This window comes from Capricornis sumatraensis, chromosome 2 (genome assembly GCF_032405125.1).
Source record: "Capricornis sumatraensis isolate serow.1 chromosome 2, serow.2, whole genome shotgun sequence".
Lineage (NCBI taxonomy): Eukaryota > Metazoa > Chordata > Mammalia > Artiodactyla > Bovidae > Capricornis > Capricornis sumatraensis.
This window is the reverse complement of record NC_091070.1, coordinates 91,254,343-91,277,348: the sequence shown is the minus strand read 5'-3', so window position 1 is coordinate 91,277,348 and position 23,006 is coordinate 91,254,343. Positions and strand designations below refer to the sequence as shown.

The 23,006-nt window shown below is 41.8% G+C and overlaps 1 protein-coding gene across 1 annotated transcript in view; it reads left to right on the top strand.

Annotated features, from left to right (window-relative positions):
- The first annotated feature begins 7,555 nt into the window (after positions 1 to 7,555).
- Positions 7,556 to 23,006, top strand: part of SCAMP1 (secretory carrier membrane protein 1) — a 121,688-nt gene continuing 106,237 nt past the window's right edge. The window contains exon 1 of the mRNA XM_068965011.1: positions 7,556 to 7,612. Within this exon, the coding sequence (XP_068821112.1) occupies positions 7,556 to 7,612 (57 nt within the window). The remainder of the gene's footprint in view (positions 7,613 to 23,006) is intronic.

The window sequence follows — 23,006 nt, the reverse complement described above, 5'->3', positions numbered from 1 at the left end:
CAGCTATTTGTAAGGCCTCCATTCTATGAAGACCTACAAGACCTTTTAGAACTAACACCCAAAAAAGATGTCCTTTTCATTATAGGGGACTGGAATGCAAAAGTAGGAAGTCAAGAAACACCTGGAATAACAGGCAAATTTGGCTTTGGAGTACAGAATGAAGCAGGGCAAAGGCTAACAGAGTTTTTGCCAAGAGAATGCACTGGTCATAGCAAACACTCTCTTCCAACAACACAAGAGAAGACTGTACACATGGACATCACCAGATGGTCAACACTGAAAGCAGATTGATTATATTCTTTGCAGCCAAAGATGGAGAAGCTCTATACAGTCAACAAAAACAAGACCGGGAGCTGACTGTGGCTCAGATCATGAACTCCTTATTGCCAAATTCAGACTTAAATTGAAGAATGTGGGGAAAACCACTAGACGATTCAGGTATGACCTAAATCAAATCCCTTATGATTATACGGTAGAAGTGAGAAATAGATTTAAGGGACTGGATCACTATGGACGGAGGTTCGTGACATTGTACAGGAGACAGGAATCAAGACCATCCCTATGGAAAAGAAATGCAAAAAAGCAAAATGGCTGTCTGAGGAGGCCTTACATAATGTATACATATATGCAATACTATCTTTCTTTCCTGCAAAAAGAGAATAATTTTCACAATATTGTTCTTATTCAGACTATTTTAGGTAATAAGATGAGCACCACAGTTAGTTCTTGCATCTCTTTGGTCCATACCAGTTGAAATGATTCCACAGTCTTTCTATGAAGTCATTGTTTAGAATTCAGATTTTCAGTCCAGAAGACTTTATCACAGTAGCTGCACTATTCTGTTTGTACTGACTACTAAAATGCTTACTCTTAATTTTATATTTGGACTTACTCTGACCAAAGATATTAGGTGGCAATCTCCTTTATAAGCTAAGACATTTTAGCAGTAAACCCACAATTATTTCTTGAGTGTCTTCTTTGAAAAAGATGCTGTGCTTGACTCTGTAAATAATATAAAGATGGAATTTCTCCCTGCATTCAGAAGCTCACATCATGGAGAGAGACAGATATATTCATGTGATCCAAATATCAATAACTACCATATATGCTGGGCATGTATCAATACTAACTTTATACCTATAGGAGACGGTATATTGCAAGTTGTGAAACAGAGATACACAATTGTTTAGATACTATGGGAAGGTAGAAACAAGTCTGGATTAGAGATAGCCAGTAAGGATTTGTTCAGGGCATGGTATTTGAAATTGACCATGAAGGATTGGTTGGACTTTGACAGGTGAGAACTGAGTGGGAAATGGACTTTCTTAGTACCCAGGACTGTATGTGCATGTAGTCATAGGTAAATGGAGACTCAAAACATACATTTATTTTTGCTAAGTTTATTGTGTTCCCATATTATACAATACTTGATGCAATAAATCATAAGAGAATGCCACTATGATATAATTATCTTAAGGATACTCAGACCATTCAGCCTCTTAAATCACAGAAATGGTGATAAGAGAGAGCTGATTGGGATGAATTTAGCTTAGGTAGTGAGCTTAGAAGGCTGTAAGATAGAAAATGGATGGTGATGTGAATGAATACGTCTATGGGTCTCATGAGGCTATAATTCAAGGTGTTGTTGAGGCTGAATCCCTTTTTGGACACTCTCAGGAAGAATCATCTCCTTGCTCACTAAGGTTGTTGATAGAATTTATCCTCATGGTTTTAGGATGGGTGTCTCCATTTCCTTGGCTGTTAGCTGAGAGCTGTCGTCCCCAGCTGCTAGAGGCCATTCACACGCCTTGGCTCATGACCTCCTTTCTCCATCTGCAAAACCGACAATTTTCCTGCTTTCCTCTTCCACTTTTAAGGACTCATGTGATTCCATTGGGTCTACCTGGATATTGCAGTATAATCTCCCCATCTCAAGTCCTTAACCTTAAATGTATTTGTAAAGTCCCTTTTGCCATGGAAAGTGACAATGAGTAGAATGTTAACATCTTTGAGGGACTATTATCAGGCCTACCACACAGCACCTTCACCTCCTTTGATACCTTCTTGAAGTATAGCCGGTGGCTGAACAGTGGCCACATATGCTCCTGTGGGTGTGTGGTTGGTGTCAGTAGCAGGGGACCCAGCAGCGCAGCTGGAGACTGAGTGTTCTGCAAGAGATGATGGGTTTCAGTTCTAACCCATTTGTGAACTGAGAGTCCAGTGAAACTTTTGAGGTTGGAAATACAAATTTCCAACCTGTCTTCTCAATACTCTCCAGGTGTCAATACAGGAAACATGGAATTCAGACTAAGTCCTTGTCCAAAGGATTCACAGGTTAAATGTGTCAGGCTGAGGGAGAAGCGGTATGATGATGCAGTATGACAGAAGCTAAAAGAATGGACAGAAATTAAAGGGTCATGGAGAGAAATTAAAAGAATACTGATTAGCAGAATGTTGTGTGTGTGCTCAGCCATGTCCAATGCTTTGCAACCCTATGGACTATAGCCTGCCAGACTCCTTTGTCTATGGGATTTCCCAGGCAAGAATACTGGAGTGGATTTCCACTTCCTTCTCCAGGGGACATTCCAGACCCAGGGACTGAAACCGCATCTCCTGTCTCCTGCATTGGCAGGCAGATTCTTTACCATTGCGCCCCTGGGAAGCCCTTTAATAGAATGTTAGAGCTGTTTAAAGGACACGAGGGACTTTTCTGGTGGTCCATTGGTTGACTCTGTGCTTCCAACGCTGGGAGCACAGGTTTGGGGGGGAATATAAAAGGACCTGAGATATCATTTAGCCCTGTTCTGGGCCTTCTAGGTTTACAAAGTTTCTTGGGAATAGACCTCCCTGTCCCTACAACTTGTTCACTGCTTTATCTCCACTATCTAATACAATATTCACCACTCAGTAGGTGCTCAGTAAGTACTTGTTGACTAGCGTGGAAACTCAGGTCAGAGAAGTGAACTGATATGATCAAGGTCACAGAGCTGATTTATGCCAGAGCAACTAGTTGGACTCTTCATTTGCTCTATCAGGTGGGGCAGTGGTATAAAGAATCTTCTTGCAGTGCAGGAAGCACAAGAGAGGGAGATTCGATCCCTGGGTTGGGAAGATTCCCGGGAGAAGGAAATGGCAACCCACTCCAGTATTTTTGCCTGGAAAATTCTATGGACAGAGAAGCCTGGTGGGGCTCCAGTGTCGAGCACAACTGAGTGCGTGTAAGCACCTGTCCATCCTTCCTAGAAAATGAACTACTCCAACAAATAAAGCCTCCTGTATGTTTTCTCTCTACCTTGCACATAGCATTCTTCTTCCTCTGTGAAACAGTACCAACCAAATCTATCCATTTAATGTCTGAAATGTGATTTGATAGATTTGACCTCTGTTTCTAGTTCCTCCATTCACTTCCTTTGTAACTGAGGCAAATGACTTAAATGTTCAAACTGAATTTCTTCTTTGGTCTTGAGAGGGGCTAAAGGTTCTTTCAGTTCTCATAGCCTGTGATTCTAAATTTCATGAAAGGTACTAACACGCTCACCTGTGGACCATATGTCTGAATATCTTTTTATCATTGTCCTTGAAGTATGGTCATTGTATCACCTCTAACAGAATCACCTGGGGTCCTTTATACTGATTTTGTAACTGTTAGGAAGAATAAATAGATGTATACTTGTTGATTTGGAGGTACTTCCATTAAGCTATGCTTCCCAGCCGGAGAAGGCGATGGCAACCCACTCCAGTACTCTTGCCTGGAAAATCCCATAGATGGATGAGCCTGGCAGGTTGCAGTCCATGGGGTCGCTAAGAGTCAGACACGACTGAGTGACTTCACTTTCACTTTCCACCTTCATGCATTGGAGAAGGAAATGGCAACCCACTCCAGTGTTCTTGCCTGGAGAATCCCAGGGATGGGGGAGCCTGGTGGGAGGCCGTCTATGGGGTCGCACAGAGTCGGACACGACTGAAGTGACTTAGCAGCAGCAGCAGCAGCAGCATGCTTCCCAGCACTTTTCACCTTTATAGTACACATAAAAAGAGATAAATATTTATGTGGTGTACTGGGGTAAGAAACCATAGATTGTCTCTTTGTCAATGCCCATCTCACTGAAAAACTACTGTTGAGTGAGAAAAACAAATTGCAAAAAAAAAAAAGATCATTTTTTTCAAGACAATACCAAAATTCTGTATGACTATGTATAAGCATACCTGCATGAATATGTATTATGTTTGCATATGATTATGTGAGTTACATTGTGTGCTTGTAGGTACACAGTATTATAAGAATAGAGAGGAAGGAAAACAAAAAAGAAAAAAAATTTAAAAAGGTTAAAAACATTAGTGAGTATGCTATGAACCCATTTATGTATTTATGTAAAAGAATATAGTCATATGTAAAGGCATTTAAAAATAGAATAAATATGTAAGAGTGGGATGAATGGAAAAAGTAGCATCGATATATATACACTACCATGTGTAAAATAGATAGCTGGTGAGAAGTTGCTATTTAACACCGGGAGGCCCAGTCTGGTGCTTTGTGATGACTGAGAGGGGTAGGATAGGCGCAAGGGAGGGAAGGTCAAGAGCGAGGTGCTGTGCTGTTTTTAGTCACTCAGTTGTGTCCGACTCTTTGCGAACCGATGGACTGTAGCCCACCGGGCTCCTCTGTCCATGGGGATTTCCAGGCAAGAATACTGGCGTGGATTACCATGCTCTCCTCCAAGGATTCTTCCCAACCCAGGAATGGAACCCAGATCTCCTGCATTGTAGGCAGATTCTTTACAGTCTGAGCCACCAGGGAAGCCCAAGAGGGAGGTGATATATGTATAACTACGGCTGGTTTGCATTGTAAGGCAGAAAGCAACACAACATTGTAGAGCAATTTTCCCTACAGTTAAATTTTTAAAAATGCGGATCCATGGCCCCTATTGTAAAGCCAATCTCAGGCATAGGTGATACAGAGAGGTGGGAGTCTGTATCATTAACAAATATTCCAAGTGATTCTGTATCAATGAAATCTGTAAAATTTTGCATTAAGTGCTAATATCATCAGGTGTAAACACAGCATAGTTGGAAATTTCCATCCAGAAATGCAGACTCAGCTGATCTCCTTTGTCTTGGAACATAGTAGATACATCATGAACAGCTGCTGATTATTTGAGTCATTTGAAGGACGGGTGAAGGGAGTGAGGGCCAACGTGGTGAGAGAAGTCAGTCCATGCTCAGGCATGATGAGGAAAAGTATTTAAGAAAGATGGACTGGGCCCCCTTAGCATTTTCACACATTCAACAGTATTTGTTAGGCACCAACCTAGATAGCATATTTAAAAGCAGAGACATTACTTTGCCAACAAAGGTCCGTCTAGTCAAGGCTATGGTTTTTCCAGTCGTCATGGTGAGAGTTGGACTGTGAAGAAAGTTGAGTGCCGAAGAATTGATGCTTTTGAACTGTGGTGATGAAGACTCTTGAGAGTCCCTTGGACTGCAAGGAGATCCAACCAGTCCATTCTGAAGGAGATCAGCCCTGGGATTTCTTTGGAAGGAATGATGCTAAAGCTGAAGCTCCAGTACTTTGGCCACCTCAGGAGAAGAGTTGACTCATTGGAAAAGACTCTGATGCTGGGAGGGATTGGGGGCAGGAGGAGAAGGGGACGACCGAGGATGAGATGGCTGGATGGCATCACTGACTCGATGGATATCAGTCTGAGTGAACTCCGGGAGTTGGTGATGGACAGGGAGGACTGGTGTGCTGCGGTTCATGGGGTCGCAAAGTGTCGGACACGACTGAGCGACTGAACTGAACTGAACTTTTCTCTATCTTATTTTAAATAAGTCTTAAATAACCCTTTACAAACTCAGAGAGGTAAAGTGTGTAGCACAAGTAGTATTAAAATTGGGATTTGAACTCCACATGTTTTGAGCACTGAGCTATAGACTCCTGGGAGCTGCTGAGGATAGGAGTCCAAGTACAATAGATTGCATGCTGTCTCCCATGCCCATAGTCTTGCAGTTCTGCCATGATCATTCTGGTCTGTTGTCACTTACCAGTTGACAGTCCTAGTCTGCTGCCTAGAAGCTTGTCATATATCCCAACCTGCTGCTGCTGCTGCTGCTAAGTCGCTTCAGTCGTGTCCGACTCTGTGCGACCCCAGAGATGGCAGCCCACCAGGCACCCCCATCCCTGGGATTCTCCAGGCAAGAACACTGGAGTATCCCAACCTGGATCCCAACAAAGAGATTACAGCAAATGTGTTTTTTGTTTATTGTCACTAGCTAGTATTTTCACAGTGGGGAAAAGCCATTTCCTACGTGACTTTGAATAGTGCAGGAAGACCAAGAAAACCAACTCTAGTTCCTTCCAAGTGAAATAATTTTGGCTTTTTCCAGCTTGGTCTGCTAAGTGTTTTGCTGTTAGAGCGAAAGGAAGGTGAGAAGGGAATAACGCAGAGATGCCCTTTCATTAAGGGGTGAGACAACACATGATACAAATAAATTTCATATCATACTCATTTTTTGTAATCTCTGGTGTTGGGTGTGTGCGTACGTGCTAAGTCGCTTCGGACCCCGTGGACTCTAGCCCACAAGGCTCCTCTGTCCATGGGATTCTTCAGGTAAGAATACTGGAGCGAGTTGCCATGCCCTTCTCCACTGGTGTTGGGTAGTGACTAGGAAATCAGAGGTGTATATTTTGCCCCCAAAGGTCTGAATGAAAACAAAGACAGCATCTGTTTGTCATCTAGTAGATGAACTTGAAGGCCTTGATCTCTGGACCTGTGCCACCCAGCGATCATTTCCGGAGACGTAGCCATTTTGCAGATTCTGGAGGATGGTAGAAAGGGCCAGACCCTGGTATTGACTCGTCCCCAAACCTCCGCCGAGCCAGTCCAGATCGGTGGCATCGAGGCTGGTCTCCGTGACTTGGCAGCAACCCAGGGGCGGAGAAACCTGAAGGCTGGGATTCCCAGGTGGGGTCAAGGGTGTGTGAAATTCAGCAGCGAGGACTGGGCGTCACGGGGAGTTGTCTTTGGAGACAGGTTCCCCGCTCCTCTGCGCCCATGAAGTAGCCACTCCTTCCCGAGGTGTGTAGCCTGCATCCCGAGCTGCCTTTCTAGCCTGGAGACGTGAGCTCAGTGTATCTTTTTCTTACCCGCTACGTGCGACCTCTCCCCTAAGTTACGCTCGGCCTCAGGGGCCGATTTTAAACCAGTAATACAACCATGTCCAGAGAGACGCCCCGCTCATTCAAACGCCGAGCCTCGGCAGGGCGCTTAGCCCCGGGCACCTCTGCTCGCGCCCCGCCCCCCAGCCCCTCGTTGCTACTAGGTCGCCGCGAAAGCCCGGATCGCGGGACGCGGCCGGGAGGACCGGGGCCGCGAAGGCGGCGCGGCGCCGGCGGCCCGCCGCACCGGGCATGCTCAGTGGCGCGGCCTGCCGGGCGGCCTCGCGAACCGCCCCCGGATCTGCGCGGCGGCGGCGGCGACGTGAGCGCGCAGGGGGCGGCGGCCTCGCCCCATCTCTCTCTCGCCGCCTGGGTCGGGTGGGTGACGCCGAGCGCGAGATGTCGGACTTCGACAGTAACCCGTTTGCCGACCCGGACCTCAACAACCCTTTCAAGGTGAGCATCGTCCCCAGCATCTCCCGCCGCCGTGACGCGTCGTTGTTTGTGTAAACCGACAAGTTTCCTTCGCGCCCACGGCGCCCGCTACTCAGCCCTGGAGCCCGAGGCGCGGGGCCGCTGCGGCCCCCGTGTCACTCGTGTGGGGGTCACAGTGGGACCTCCTGAGCTCTCCATGCGACCGGACTCCCCCCGGTCCCCGACCGGAGAGGGTCGTGCCCTGGCCCGGGAGTGGAGGCTCCCGAGGCTGCGGGGTTCCCGGCCCGCCTCCCGGGAGCCGGGCGGGCGAGCGCCCGGAGCAGGTGGACTTGTCACCTGCCAGGCCGGCGCGGCCGGGCCGGGCCGAGGGCCAGCACGCCGCAGCAGAAGGGGGCTCGCCCTCGGGAGGGGTTGTCATGGGGACCCGAGGCGGCGGCCGCGGGGAGCTGCGTGGGGGTGATGGCAGTGCTGTGGAGGAGAGGTGAGGGCACCGAGTACAATGTAATTTTTAAAAAGGGTTTTGTTTTTATTTTCTAAACTTGTGTTGCGCACGGATACCACACGCGGCGCTGCCATTCCTCCTCCCCACAGTTTGCCTGAGGTTCGAGGTACTGATATCAAAGCCTAAGTTACATATAAATAAACACACCTGGAAAACAATAGTGCACGTGGACGCTCGTCTTCCTTTCTAAGCGCTCTTAGTAAGGTAAACGGCATATTTTCCAAGCTCCTGGGGCGTCAGCTGTTTTCTGGGCTCTGTGAGGATAGCATTTCCACCTTGAGCTTCTTTCCTTCTTGGAGTCTGCCTTGTAGATTCCAGCTTCCCAAGGGCTTGGCTTAGGGTGAAGAAAGGTGGCTAAGACGTTCATTATCTGCGCCTGAATTAATGCAGCGTCAAAGGAACTATCTTTCTAAAAAGTACCACCCAAATTTCTTAGTGATCGCATTTGTTTAGCACGTGTAATTTGTTTCTGACTATTTCTTGAAGTTGGTTCTTTAATTTTCCTGCATATGTCTTAATACAGCAGTAACAATTTGTGGTCATACAAGGATCACTTTTCTGGCTTGTTGAGTTTACATCTTTTCTTTTTACTCCTGGTTTTATTAAGAATTCTAGAAAAGGAGAAACACTCCTTCCCTGATGATCGCCTGATAATTTCATGGAGGATTATCTTAAGTAAATGATTCTGGTTGTCATGGACAGTTTGACTTACTCTGTAGAAATGTAGAATGGACTTAGTCAGCTATTCTTTGCCTCTAATATCACCTAAGAAAATTCTATACACCTAGCCTGAAACTTTCAGGTTTTAAAGATAATATGGTTGTACTTTGAGGAGAAATTTTTTTTTTTCCCCTAGAAATTAGTATTTAGTATTCCATCATTCCATGTTGTGGAAAATGAGATTATTGTTTAATCATAGGCATTCTGAAGTGACATCTCATAACTTGCCAAATGGGTATTTTAGAATATTTTGAGGTATAACACAGAGAACCTGTCAGCTCTTCCTTATTCTGACAGTTCATTGATGCTGTTTATTTAGCATCTGACCGTTTTGCTCTTTTCTATTATTCTGTTCTGTTTCCTGGCTTTTACTAGGTAGCTGATTCTCTTGTTAGGGCAAGACAATGTTGCCTTTTTAGCCCAGACTGCTTTTTTCTAATTACTAATTTTCACTGGACTATAGTCGCTTTACAGGGTTAGTTTCTGCTGTACAGCAAAGTAAATCAGCGATATGCATACATATATTCTTTTTTGTATTTCCTTCCTATTTAGGTCACCACAGGGCAGTGAGTATAGACTACTTTTTCGTCACATTAATGTTTCCACGACACTTTGCTCTTCTGCAGTACTTAAGGTTGCTGTAGCAATTCTAAACCCTAAAGTAGCTTTAAATACTCATTCGTTGTGGCATAAAATTATAAACCATTCTTGTTCTTTATAAGTGGATGCATTCAGAGGACAATGATTATTTAGGTTCATAAAATTCTTCAAAGGATAGATCAATTCAGGCCTAAAGGGGACTTGGTAGTACACCTTTATCTATTTTCGTTGACTGTTTTGTCATTGTGTACCTGACCTTTTATCTTTCCATTTAAGCTGCCCTTTTTCTTTTCAAAGTAAAAGTTTACGTTTATAGCATATTCTTTTTTTCTTGCTACTGTTGGTTTCCTTTCATGTAAATGCTGATTTTTGAAATAGCATTTGCCTCAGCTGGTAAAAAATATGCCTGCAATTTGGGAGACCTGGGTTCGATCCCTGGGTTGGGAACATCCCCTGGAGAAGGGAAAGGCTACCCACTCCAGTATTCTGGTCTGGAGAATTCCATGGGCTGTATAGTCCATGGGGTCACAGAGAGTCGGACACGACTGAGTGACTCTCACTACTTAAATATAAAACATTCCCAGATTCGTTTCTGTGTTACCTTATCATCAACTTTCCTTACAAACCTGTTCTTATTTTCAATATTTGAAATATTTTAGTATTCAAAAATAAAGTTAATATTTGAAAAATATATGTATTTCACATTTGTCAGCCATCCTAATTTCTTCTTGATTTAAAACTACTTGATTTCCACTGCTAAATTGCTAAGTTGCCCATTGTCTTACATCCAGGTGTGGGTAGTGCGGAATTGGCACTCGAATTTAGATCACCTGATTCTTGCCCTGTTGCTGATGGCACTATATAATCTTGCTTGTTTACAGTTTTGACATCAGAATTGTTGTGTTGTGTTTGGTGCTGGAACTTGAGGGTCTCATGTTGTATTTAGAAATTTTGGCTAGAGAGTTAAAAACAAAAACACTGTCTGATTCTGGCTTTGTCTCCGACAGGCCAGCTGCAAAACCTTGGAAAGTTGCTTAGCCTCTATACCTTAGTTTACTGTTAGGTAGAATATAGTAATAGTACCTTCTTCATAGGATTGTTAATAGGATTAGGTGAACATACATTTAGTGAGTTATAACTACTCAAGGCAAGGTGGCTTTAATTAGATAGTAATTAGTATTAATAGTAATTCAAGGGACTGTATAGTTAACCATTTTATTTTTGCTTATTAATTTTGTGAAATTCATATTCCCTTTGAGTCTCCTAGAATGCTGTTAGAAGCTGTTTGGTGGGTCATGACTGACGAATCAAAAATATTTGCTTTACTTCGTTCTACTAGATCAGACGCAGGTTGTCTGAATTCTAGTGCTTTGTCACTACACATGCTTCCTCCCCAATAAAAAAATCTCTGTATTAAAATTGAGCAACTGTCCACTTTATTTTAACCTCAAAAATTAATTCTACTCTGTTGAAATAATCTATTTAAAACGACCTACAATTCAGTGTTCTTATTTGTCTTTTTAGTTTCAGTAATACCAGTGGTATCCTAAGAGTTTATTTGAAGTTGAAAATCGAAAACCTTGTCTTAAAAAGAGGCCCATAATTCATGAATGTTACCCATTTTGTTGTCATTTAAAGTAAGTGGATAGCACTTTTATCCATTTAAAATGTTAAGACTGGATCGCACTAGAAAAGGACTTTAAGGAATTTTTCTGTGCTAGTCTAACTTTGGAAACTTTATCTTTCAGCATTAATCAGGGATATATTGGTAGTAATTTATGGTTTATGGTATTTTACGTTCATGTCAACTGCATGAGTTCCCACTGTTTTCCTAAGGTCGGCATTTTTTAAAAAGCTTCCATTGAGCTGCTGATTATATTTCATCAAATAAAGATGCATCATTATTTTATTTACCTCTCTCAGTTATCTATGGAGAAAGCAATGACAGCCCACTCCAGTACTCTTGCCTGGAAAATCCCATGGATGGAGGAGCCTGGTAGGCTGGAGTCCATGGGGTCCCTAAGAGCCGGACATGACTGAGCAACTTCACTTTCATGCATTGGAGAAGGAAATGGCAACCCACTCCAGTATTCTTGCTTGGAGAATCCCAGGGACAGGGGAGCCTGGTGGGCTGCAGTCTATGGGGTCACACAGGGTCAGACACGACTGAAGCAACTTAGCAGCAGCAGCAGTTATCTATTGCTGTGTAACAAATATTCAATACATGCAAAATCCTTGAATTTGGAGGCCAACTGCATAACACTAGCTTATATAAGGGACTTGACATCTGTGGATTTTAGTATCCAAAGGGGCTCCTGAAACCAATCCCTGCTTCTATACTAAGGGATGATTGCTTGTAATCCCAAAATGTAGTGGCTTAAAACAACATTTATTTGTTCAGTATTTTGTTATTTGAGTTAGATTCAGCTGGGACAATGTTATTGTCTAGAGTCACTCATGTGCCTTCAGTCATCCGGCAGCTTGGCTAGGGTTGGGTAGTATAAGATGTCTTTGCGGTTACCTGGGGCTCTCAGTGGGTGCAAAATAGGTTCTCTTTCATGTGGCCTCTGCTAGGAGTAGTCTGGGCTCTTTTCATGGTAGCAGCAGTGTTTCAAGAGGAAAAGAGTGAAAGCCACAAGGCTTCTTGAGTCATTTCACTTCTGCTAGAATTCTGTTAGTCAAAACAAGCCACAAAACAGTCCAGATTAAAAAAAGGAGTTGGGAGGATGAGACTTCAGTTCTTGATGAAAGGAACTGTGTCCCTCTTGATATAGACCTGGGAACTGAAAAGATAAACCCAGTGTAAAATGGTGAGACATGTACAGAATAACATCAGTAGAACTCCCACCATGTGGAGGAGGAGTGGGAGGCACATCGCAGGCCCTGGTAAGATGTGTGTGCATGCTCAGTCATGTCTGACTCTTTGTGACCCCAGGGACTGTAGCCTACCAGGCTCCTCTGTCCATGGGATTTCCCAGGCAAGAGTACTGGAGTGGGGTGCCATTGCCTTCTCCAGGTGATCTTCCCTATCAGGGATCCAACCTGTGCCTCCTGCATTAGCAGGCAGATTCTTTACCACTGAGCCATCTTTGAAGCCCCCTGGTGTGAATAGCAAGTATGAAATCGAGCTAGGCTCATTAGTTGGGGTCCCCTGCTTTGGGGGCAATGCATGTTCTTTGATTAGGGCCCATTTCTATTACCTTGGAAATATTTCCTAATCTTTTATCTTCTGCTTTTGGCTTTACCGTTTAAGAAGCCCTTCTTTTCTGTGAATTATCCATTTGTGACTGAGTAGTATTTTTCAATCTGCTTCCTTCTCAATGACAATTAGGAGTCCAAAAAACTCTCTTCAATTTGAAATTGTTTCTTTTAGTCCAGGCTGGTACAACTCTGTTGACAATTTTGTTCATCTTGTTGTTCATTCGCTCAGTTGTGTCCAACTCTGTGACTGCAACCCCATGGACTGCAACATGCCAGGCCTCAGTGTCCTTCACCGTATCCTGGAGCCTGGTCAAACTCATGTCCATTGAGTCGGTGATGCCATCCAACCATCTTATCCTCTGTCGTCCCCTTCTTCTCCTGCCTTCAATCTTTCCCAGCATCAGGGTCTTTTCTAATGAGTTGGCCCTTTGCATCAGGTGGCCAAAAGTATTGGAACTTCAGCTTCTTCATCAGTCCTTCTGATGAATATTCAGGATTGATTTACTTTAGAATGGACTGATTTGATCTCCTTGTAGTTTAAGGGACTTTCAAGAGTGTTCACTAGCACCACAGTTAAAAAGCATCCATTCTTCAGTGCTCAGCCTCCTTTATGGTCCAACTCCCACATCCATACATGACTACCGAAAAAATCATAACTTTGACTATATGGACCTTTGTTGGCAAAGTAATGTCTCTGCTTTTTAATATGCTGTCTAGGTTGGTCATAGCTTTTCTTCAAGGAGCAAGCGTCTTTTAATTTCATGGCTGCAGTCACTATCTGAAGTGATTTTGGGGCCCAAGAGAAAAAAGTCTGTCACTGTTTCCATTATTTCCCCATCTATTTCCCATGAAGTGATGGGACCAGATGCCATGATCTTATTTTTTTGAATGTTGATTTTTAAGTCAGCTTTTTCACTCTCCTCTTTCACTTTCATCAAGAGGCTCTTTAGTTCCTCTTCACTTTCTGCCATAAGGGTGGTGTCATCTGCATATCTGAGGTTATTGATATTTCTCCCAGCAATCTTGATTTCAGCTTGTACTTTCTCCAGCCCAGCATTTCTCATGATGTACTCTGCATATAAATTAAATAAGCAGGGTGACAATATACAGCCTGACATACTCCTTTCCCAATTTGGAACCAGCTCGTTGTTCCATATCCGATTTTAACTGTTGCTTCTTAACCTGCGTACAGATTTCTCAGGAGGCAGATAAGGTGGTCTGGTATTTCTATCTCTTGAAGAATTTTCCACAGTTTGTTGTGGTCCGCACAAAGTCTAAGTCAATGAAGCAGAATTACAAGTTTTTCTGGAATTCTCTTGCTTTTTTGACGATCCATTGGATGCTGGCAATTTGATCTCTGTTTCCTCTGCCTTTTCTAAATCCACCTTGAACATCTGGAAGTTCTTGGTTCATGTACTGTTGAAGTCTGGCTTGGAGAATTTTGAGCATTACTTTGCTAGTGTGTGAAATGAGCGCAATTGTGCGGAAGTTTGAACATTCTTTGACACTACCTTTCTTTGGGATTGGATTGACCTTTTTCAGTCCTGTGGCTACTGTTGAGTTTTCCAAATTTGCTGGCATATTGAGTGCAGCACTTTCACAGCATTATCTTTGAGGATTTGAAATAGCTCAGTTGGAATTCTATCACCTCCACTAGCTTTGTTGATAATAATGCTTCCTAAGAAGTGAAGTGAAGTCGCTCAGTTGTGTCCGACTCTTTGCGACCCCATGGGCTGTAGACTACCAGGCTCCTCTGTCCGTGGGATTTTCCAGGCAATAGTCCTGGAGTGGATTGCCATTTCCTTCTCCAGGGGATCTTCCTAACCCAGGGATCGAACCAGGGTCTCCCACATTGTAGACAGATGCTTTACCGTCTGAGCACCAGGGAAGTGCTTCCTAAGGCCCCCTTAACTTCACACTCCAGGATGTCTGGCTCTAGGTGAGTGATCACACCATCGTGGTTATTTAGGTCATGAAGATCTTTTTTATATAGTTCTTCTGTGTATTCTTGTCACCTCTTCTTAATATCTTCTGCTTTTGTTAGGTCCCTACTGTTTCTGTTCTTTATTGTGCACATATTTACATAAAATGTTCCCTTGATATCTCTTATTTTCTTTAAGAGATCGCTTGTCTTTCCCATTCTATTGTTTTCCTATATTTCTTTTCATTGTTGACTTAGGAAGTCTTTCTTATCTCTCCTTGCTGTTCTTTGGAACTCTGCATTCAGATAGGTATATCTTTCCTTTTCTCCTTTGCCTCTAACTTCTCTTCTTTTCTCAACTATTTGTAAGTCCTCCTCAGACAACCAGTTTGCCTTTTTCATTGGTTTTTCTTGGGAATGGTTTTGATTACTGTCTGCTGTACAGTTTTACCAACCTCTGGCCATAGTTCTTCAGGCACTCTGTATATCAGATCTAATCTCTTGTTCATCTTATGCAGATTCAAACTATCCTGTGAAACACATCCATAATTCTTTTTGAGACAGTCTTCTTTATTTAGGGTAGAGTGTCAGGGTGCTATGGATCAATACTCTAAAGATATGTGGAAACCTTTTATCTACATTGAGTGTCTCCTATGGCCAGTGAAAGCTTTCAGGCTGTTAGGGTGGGTGGGGCATCTCTCACAGTAACTAAATGATGAAACTAGTGTTTTGTAATATTTTGGTCCTTGCTTTTAACAATAGTTGTAACAGAAAATGTGATTGTGAGAATTTTTAAATATAAACTGTTCTTTTGCTGATGTTGCCTCCCACCAAAAGGTCTTTTGGAGTGTATTTAATGTTTTAGTAGTGTTGAATGAAGATCCAGGAAATTTACTGGGTATTTTCTTAATATGAATCACAGTGTTAAGTGGTTCTTGAAAAATATGTATTTGCCAGAGTCCAGCTCCAGCAGCCAGGGGTTCAACCTGAAGGGAGGAACCGTGTCGGTGAGTAACAAGACAGCCTCTCAGTTTTCTTGGACTGCCTATTTATTTCAACTTTAAGATTTTCTTGTATACTTTTACAAAAGCATTAGGTCAGAGGGCTTGATTAGTGGCTCAGACGGTAAAGCGTCTGCTTGCAATGTGGGAGACCCGGGTTTGATTCCTGGGTCGGGAAGATACCCTGGAGAAGGAAATGGCAATCCACTCCAGCACTCTTGCCTGGAAAATCCCATGGACGGAGGAGCCTCTACAGTCCGTGGGGTCGCAAAGAGTCGGACACAACTGCGCAACTTCACTTTGACATTTTCAGTTCCCCCTCTCCCAGATTTATTATCTCCATAAATCACTGTTGCTCTTCAAACAGAGTTCCTGCTTCAGCAAATCTCTGGGAATCAGCTTTACCATCTACTATTTACTTCCTATGTGTCCTATAGTTAACTTGTGATTACATTGTAACTCATGCTACATTCCTCAGTTTATTTCTTATCTTTCTAAATCCTGTTTGCCCCTAACATCTTGAGCTCACTCTCTCTTAAAAAGGATTCTAGCTATAGTATCTCTAAAATTCCTAATCTCTATAAGCTATAGTAAAATATGCTAACATTACAACATTCCTTAAATCTTCAAGTTCTAACTATTTTAATTATTTCTGAGCCTTAAATTGAGTAAACTCCTTTGCCATAAACATTTTCCTCACAAATAGGCTTCAGATAGAAATCCCTCCTGTGGCCTCAAGCTGCGGCCTATGTGCTCATCCTGGAACCCTCTTTTGTAAAAGTCCTTGAACAAATGTCAATGACTAACTTTATGAATTATTTTCTGAGCACAGCTGCAGAAGGCTTTGTGCCTTCTCATGCTCCTCTCAAGAAAAATAAGCACCTTAATATTCCTTTTCAGTCAGCTCAGCTGAGGAAAGGAAAAAACAAGTCAGAATCACAAGGACTAACTCCTTGTGGAATCACAACTCCTTCATCCTGGGTCCGTGCCTGCAGGACAAAGAGAGGGGGTTGGGGCCGTGCCTCCATTTTGTCAGTAATGCCTAATGCGGCTCCCGACATATATTGGATTAATGTAGTTAGTTACCAGTTCTTAAAAGTGAGCCTACAATGTTCTGTTTTTGTCCATCCAATGAGTATTGGTTTCAGTTTCAAGTACATATTTAAAGAGTGGTTTGAGCAAGATAGGTTGTGCCTAGGAGGAAGTCAGAATGATGGTGCGTCTGGAATCAAGTCCTCGGAAGGATAATGTAAGTTTATTCAATGGGGTTAGTCTACAGAAGGCTAAAGGGAAATTTGAGATATATAGACACTTGAAGGATTCTTAGTTGGTTGAGTGAATAAATTTGTTCTAGCTTCAGAAAAAAGGCCAAATGCCAGAGTTTATGTGAAAATAGATTTAGTCCTAACCTAAAGAATGCTCAAACTACCAAACAATTGCACTCATCTCACATGCTAGTGAAGTAATGCTCAAAATAATCCAAGCCAGACTTAGACTTCAACAGTATGTCAACCGTGAACTTCTGATGTTCAGGCTGGATTTAGAAAAGGCAGAGGAACCAGAGATCAAATTGCCAACATCCGCTGGATCATGCAAAAAGCAAGAGAGTTCCAGAAAAACATCTATTTCTGCTTTATTGACTATGCCAAAGCCTTTGATTGTGTGGATCACAATAAATTGTGGAAAATTCTTCAAGAGATGGGAATACCAGACCACCTGACCTGCCTCTTGAGAAATCTGTATGCAGGTCAGAAAGCAACGGTTAGAACTGGACGTAGAACAACAGACTGGTTCCAAATAGGAAAAGGAGTGCGTCAAGGCTGTATATTGTCACCCTGCTTATTTAACTTCTATGCAGAGTACATCATGAGAGACGCTGGGCTGGAAGAAACACAAGCTGAAATCAAGATTGCTGGGAGAAATATCAATAACCTTTGATATTGCAGATGACACCACCCTTATGGCAGAAAGTGAAGAGGAGCTAAAAAGCCTCTTGATGAAAGTGAAAGAGGAGAGTAAAAAAGTTGGCTTAAAGCTCAACATTCAGAAAACGAAGATCATGGCATCCGGTCCCATCACTCCTTGGGAAATAGATGAGGAAACAGTGGAAACAGTGTCAGACTTTATTTTTGGGGGCTCCAAAATCACTGCAGATGGTGATTGCAGCCATGAAATTAAAAGACGCTTACTCCTTGGAAGGAAAGTTATGAGCAACCTAGATAGCATATTCAAAAGCAGAGACATTACTTTGCCGACTAAGGTCCATCTAGTCAATGCTATGGTTTTTCCAGTAGTCGTGTATGGATGTGAGAGTTGGACTGTGAAGAAGGTTGAGCACCAAAGAATTGAAGCTTTTGAACTGTGGTGTTGGAGAAGACTCTTGAGAGTCCCTTGGACTGCAAGGAGATCCAACCAGTCCATTCTGAAGGAGACCAGCCCTGGGATTTCTTTGGAAGGAATGATGCTAAAGCTGAAACTCCAGTACTTTGGCCACCTCAGGAGAAGAGTTGACTCATTGGAAAAGACTCTGATGCTGGGAGGGATTGGGGGCAGGAGGAGAAGGGGACGACAGAGGATGAGATGGCTGGATGGCATCACTGACTCGATGGACGTGAGTCTGAGTGAACTCCGGGAGTTGGTGATGGACAGGGAGGCCTGGCGTGTTGCGATTCATGGGGTTGCAAAGAGTCGGACACAACTGAGCAACTTAACTGAACTGTCAGATGTAAAAAAAAAAAAAAAATGTATTAGAATAGTCCGACAATGCTTTTTAGGTATGGAGTTCCTGAGCACTTGAAGGAATTCTTGCAGAATTTGAACGACTTATCACAGGTGCTAAGGCAGAGATTTTCGTGTTTCAAGTTTTTTTTTTCCCCCCTCATTTTAAGTCTCTGTTAGATTTTTATACACTTATGGACCATTTGTGAATGCATAAATTCTTTCATGTTTTAATATATCGGATATCGGACTTGAGTCTGGTCATCTCAGAGAAGAGGGTTTATGTTCTAGGATGTTATTATGCTCTGTGTCCCAGCATCTACCGAGGGAGCAGCCTGAAGTGACTGCTTCCCCTGAGGCGGTCATCTCCTTTATTGCATGATGCTTGCCATGCTGGCTCTAGCTGACTGATCTTATCAAAGGCTCAGCAGAAGCAGGTTTTTGGGCTGATCAGGAACAGATAAGAGCTCTTGGTCCAAAGATTTTGCCCCAGCAAGAACAGTGATAGTTAACTGAGCTTTTTCTCCTAAGAACATGAACTGTTTTTGTTCTTGTTCAGAGCACAGAGAAAAAGTTACAGCAATAAAGTAGTGGGGATAACTATGGAAAGACATGAGAAGAGAGCCAAATTACCTTAATCATGAAGCATCGGAGTAGGAATCATATGACCAGGGCTTCTGAGGTAATTTTCTAGAACCCCAGTCCTTATTAGAGCTGCTCTTGAACTACAAGAGATATTGCCATGTTTTGAAGAATTCCAGCCTTTGTGAAACATGGACTCTTTCTTTGTATGCAGAGTCCGTTTCTTTCAAGCAGAATTGCTTACAGGTAAATGCAAAGTAACATCTTCTAACCAAAATCATGATTGAATCAAGCCTGTATCTAGACTGAATACAGATATAAATAATAGAATATAGGTTGTCATGATACAGTTAAAGTTGTACTCAGTTTTTGGTGGTAATGAAAATTCAGACACTATGAGGTGTTTTTAAATCACAAGAAGGAAATTTCCCAATGTTTCATAGGTGTGGAACATAAAAGACAATGTGGAGGTTGGCTGGATTTGGCTTTGTACCAAATCCCCTTCCCCGTGCAAGAAATGCCACAAGAAGTCCTCGTAAACGTGTGCAGAGAGCAATCCAGTAATCTTTCTGGTGTTTGGCTTTGGGTGCTTGTATGAATTAGTAATGCCAGTTCATCAGCTGATGGATATTTGAGTTGTTTCTACCTTTTGAGTATTATGAATAATGCTGCTATAAACATCCATGTACTAGTTTTTGTTTGAACATCTGTATTAATTTTCTTGAGTGTATACCTGGGAGTAGAATCTCTGGGGCTTGTGGTAAATATATTGAATCCTTTGAGGAATAGCCAGTTTTTCAAAGTGGCTGCACCATTTCGTATATATTCCTGCCTGCAGTGTATGATGATTCTACTTTCTCTACGTCCTAATCAACGCTTGTTACCTGTTAATAATTCTAGCCATCCTAGTGAATGTGAAGAATCTCATTTTGGTTTTGACTTGCATGTTGTCATATGATGTTGAATTTATTTTTATGTGCTTATCGGCCATTTGTATATTATCTTTGGAGAAATGTCTGTTCATATCCTTTGCCTATTTCAAAATTTGGTTGTCTTTCATTGAATTGTAAGAGACTTTTAAAAAATATATTCTGGATTTAAGTTCTTTATGCAGATAAATGATTTACAAGTGTTTTCTCCCATTTTGTTGGTTACTTTTTTGTTAATGTTCTTTGAAGCACAAAAATTCTAAATTCTGATTAAGTCCAAATTATCTATATCTATTTTTAAATTATTTTTAAAATATAAATTTATTTTATTTGGAGGTTAATTACTTTACAGTATTGTATTGGTTTTGCCATACATCAACATGAATCCACCACAGGTATACACGTGTTCCCCATCCTGAACCCCGCTCCCTCCTCCCTCCCCGTACCATCCCTCTGGGTCGTCTCAGTGCACCAGCCCCAAGCATCCAGTATCATGCATCAAACCTGGACTGGCGATTCGTTTCATATATGATATTATACATGTTTCAATGCCATTATCCCAAGTCATCCCACCCTCTCCCTCTCCCACGGAGTCCAAAAGACTGTTCTATACCTCTGTGTCTCTTTTGCCGTCTCTCATACAGGGTTATCGTTGCCATCTTTCTAAATTACATATATAAGTATTAGTATACTGTATTGGTGTTTTTCTTTCTGGCTTACTTCACTCTGTATAATAGGCTCCAGTTTCATCCACCTCATTAGAACTGATTCAAATGTATTCTTTTTAATGGCTGAGTAATACTCCATTGTGTATATGTATCACAGCGTTCTTATCCATTCATCTACTGATGGACATCTAGGTTGTTTCCATGTCCTGGCTATTATAAACAGTGCTGTGATGAACATTAGGGTGCACGTGTCTCTTTCAATTCTGGTTTCCTCAGTGTGTATGCCCAGCAGTGGGATTGCTGGGTCATAAGGCAGTTCTATTTCCAGTTTTTTAAGGAATCTCCACACTGTTCTGCATAGTGGTTGTACTAGTTTGCATTCCCACCAACAGTGTAAGAGGGTTCCCTTTTCTCCACACTCTCTCCAGCATTTATTGCTTGTAGACTTTTGGATTACAGCCATTCAGACTGGCGTGAAATGGTACCTCATTGTGGTCTTGATTTGCATTTCTCTGATAATGAGTGATGTTGAGCATCTTCTCATGTGTTTGTTAGCCATCTGTATGTCTTCTTTGGAGAAATGTCTATTTAGTTCTTTAGCCCATTTTTTGATTGGGTCATTTATTTTTCTGGAATTGAGCTGCAGGAGTTGCTTGTATATTTTTGAGATTAGTGGTTTGTTAGTTGCTTCATTTGCTATTATTGTCTCCCATTCCAGAGGCTGTCTTTTCACCTTGCTTGTAGTTTCCTTTGTTGTGTGGAAGCTTTTAAGTTTAATTAGATCCCATTTGTTTATTTTTGCTTTTATTTCCAATATTCTGGGAGGTGGGTCATGGAGGATCCTGCTGTGATGTATGTTGGAGAGTGTTTTGCCTATGTTCTCCTCTAGGAATTTTATAGTTTCTGGTCTTACATTTAGATCTTTAATCCATTTTGAGTTTATTTTTGTGTATGGTGTTAGAAAGTGTTCTAGTTTTATTCTTTTACAAGTGGTTGACCAGTTTTCCCAGCACCACTTGTTAAACACATTGTCTTTAATCCTTTGTATATTCTTGCCTCCTTTGTCGAAGATACGGTGTCCATAGGTGTGTGGATTTATCTCTGGGCTTTCTATTTTGTTCCATTGATCTATATTTCTGTCTTTGTGCCACTACCATACTGTCATGATGACTGTGGCCTCGTAGTAGAGCCTGAAGTCAGGCAGGTTGATTCCTCCAGTTCCATTCTTCTTTCTCAAGATTGTTTTGGCTATTCAAGGTTTTTTGTATTTCCATACAAATTGTGAAATTATTTGTTCTAGCTCTGTGAAAAATACCATTGGTAGCTTGATAGGGATTGCACTGAATCTATAAATTGCTTTGGGTAGTATACTCATTTTCACTATATTGATTCTTCCGATCGATGAACATGGTATATTTCTCCATCTATTAGTGTCCTCTTTGATTTCTTTCACCAGTGTTTTCTAGTTTTCTATATATAGGTCTTTTGTTTCTTTAGGTAGATATATTCCTAAGTATTTTATTATTTTCATTGCAATGGTGAATGGAATTGTTTCCTTAATTTCTTTTTCTACTTTCTCATTATTAGTGTATAGAAATGCAAGGGATTTCTGTGTGTTGATTTTATATACTGCAACTTTACTATATTCATTGATTAGCTCTAGTAATTTTCTGGTGGAATCTTTAGGGTTTTCTATGTAGAGGATCATGTCATCTGCAAACAGTGAGAGTTTTACTTCTTCTTTTCCAATTTGGATTCCTTTTATTTCTTTTTCTGCTCTGATTGCTGTGGCCAAAACTTCCAAAACTATGTTGAATGATAGTGGTGAAAGTGGGCACCCTTGTCTTGTTCCTGACTTTAGGGGAAATGCTTTCAATTTTTCACCATTGAGGATAATGTTTGCTGTGGGTTTGTCATATATAGCTTTTATTATGTTGAGGTATGTTCCTTCTATTCCTGCTTTCTGGAGAGTTTTTATCATAAATGGATGTTGAATTTTGTCAAAGGCTTTCTCTGCATCTATTGAGATAATCATATGGCTTTTATTTTTCAATTTTGTTAATGTGGCATATTACATTGATTGATTTGCAGATATTGAAGAATCCTTGCATCCCTGGGATAAAGCCCACTTGGTCATGGTGTATGATCTTTTTAATGTGTTGTTGGATTCTGATTGCTAGAATTTTGTTGAGGATTTTGGCATCTATGTTCATCAGTGATATTGGCCTGTAGTTTTCTTTTTTTGTGGCATCTTTGTCAGGTTTTGGTATTAGGGTGATGGTGGCCTCATAGAATGAGTTTGGAAGTTTACCTTCCTCTGCAATTTTCTGGAAGAGTTTGAGTAGGATAGGTGTTAGCTCTTCTCGAAATTGTTGGTAGAATTCAGCTGTGAAGCTGTCTGGACCTGAGCTTTTGTTTGCTGGAAGATTTCTGATTACAGTTTCAATTTTTGTGCTTATGATGGGTCTGTTAAGATTTTCTATTTCTTCCTGATTCAGTTTTGGAAAGTTGTACTTTTCTAAGAATTTTTCCATTTCTTCCACATTGTCCATTTTATTGGCATATAATTGCTG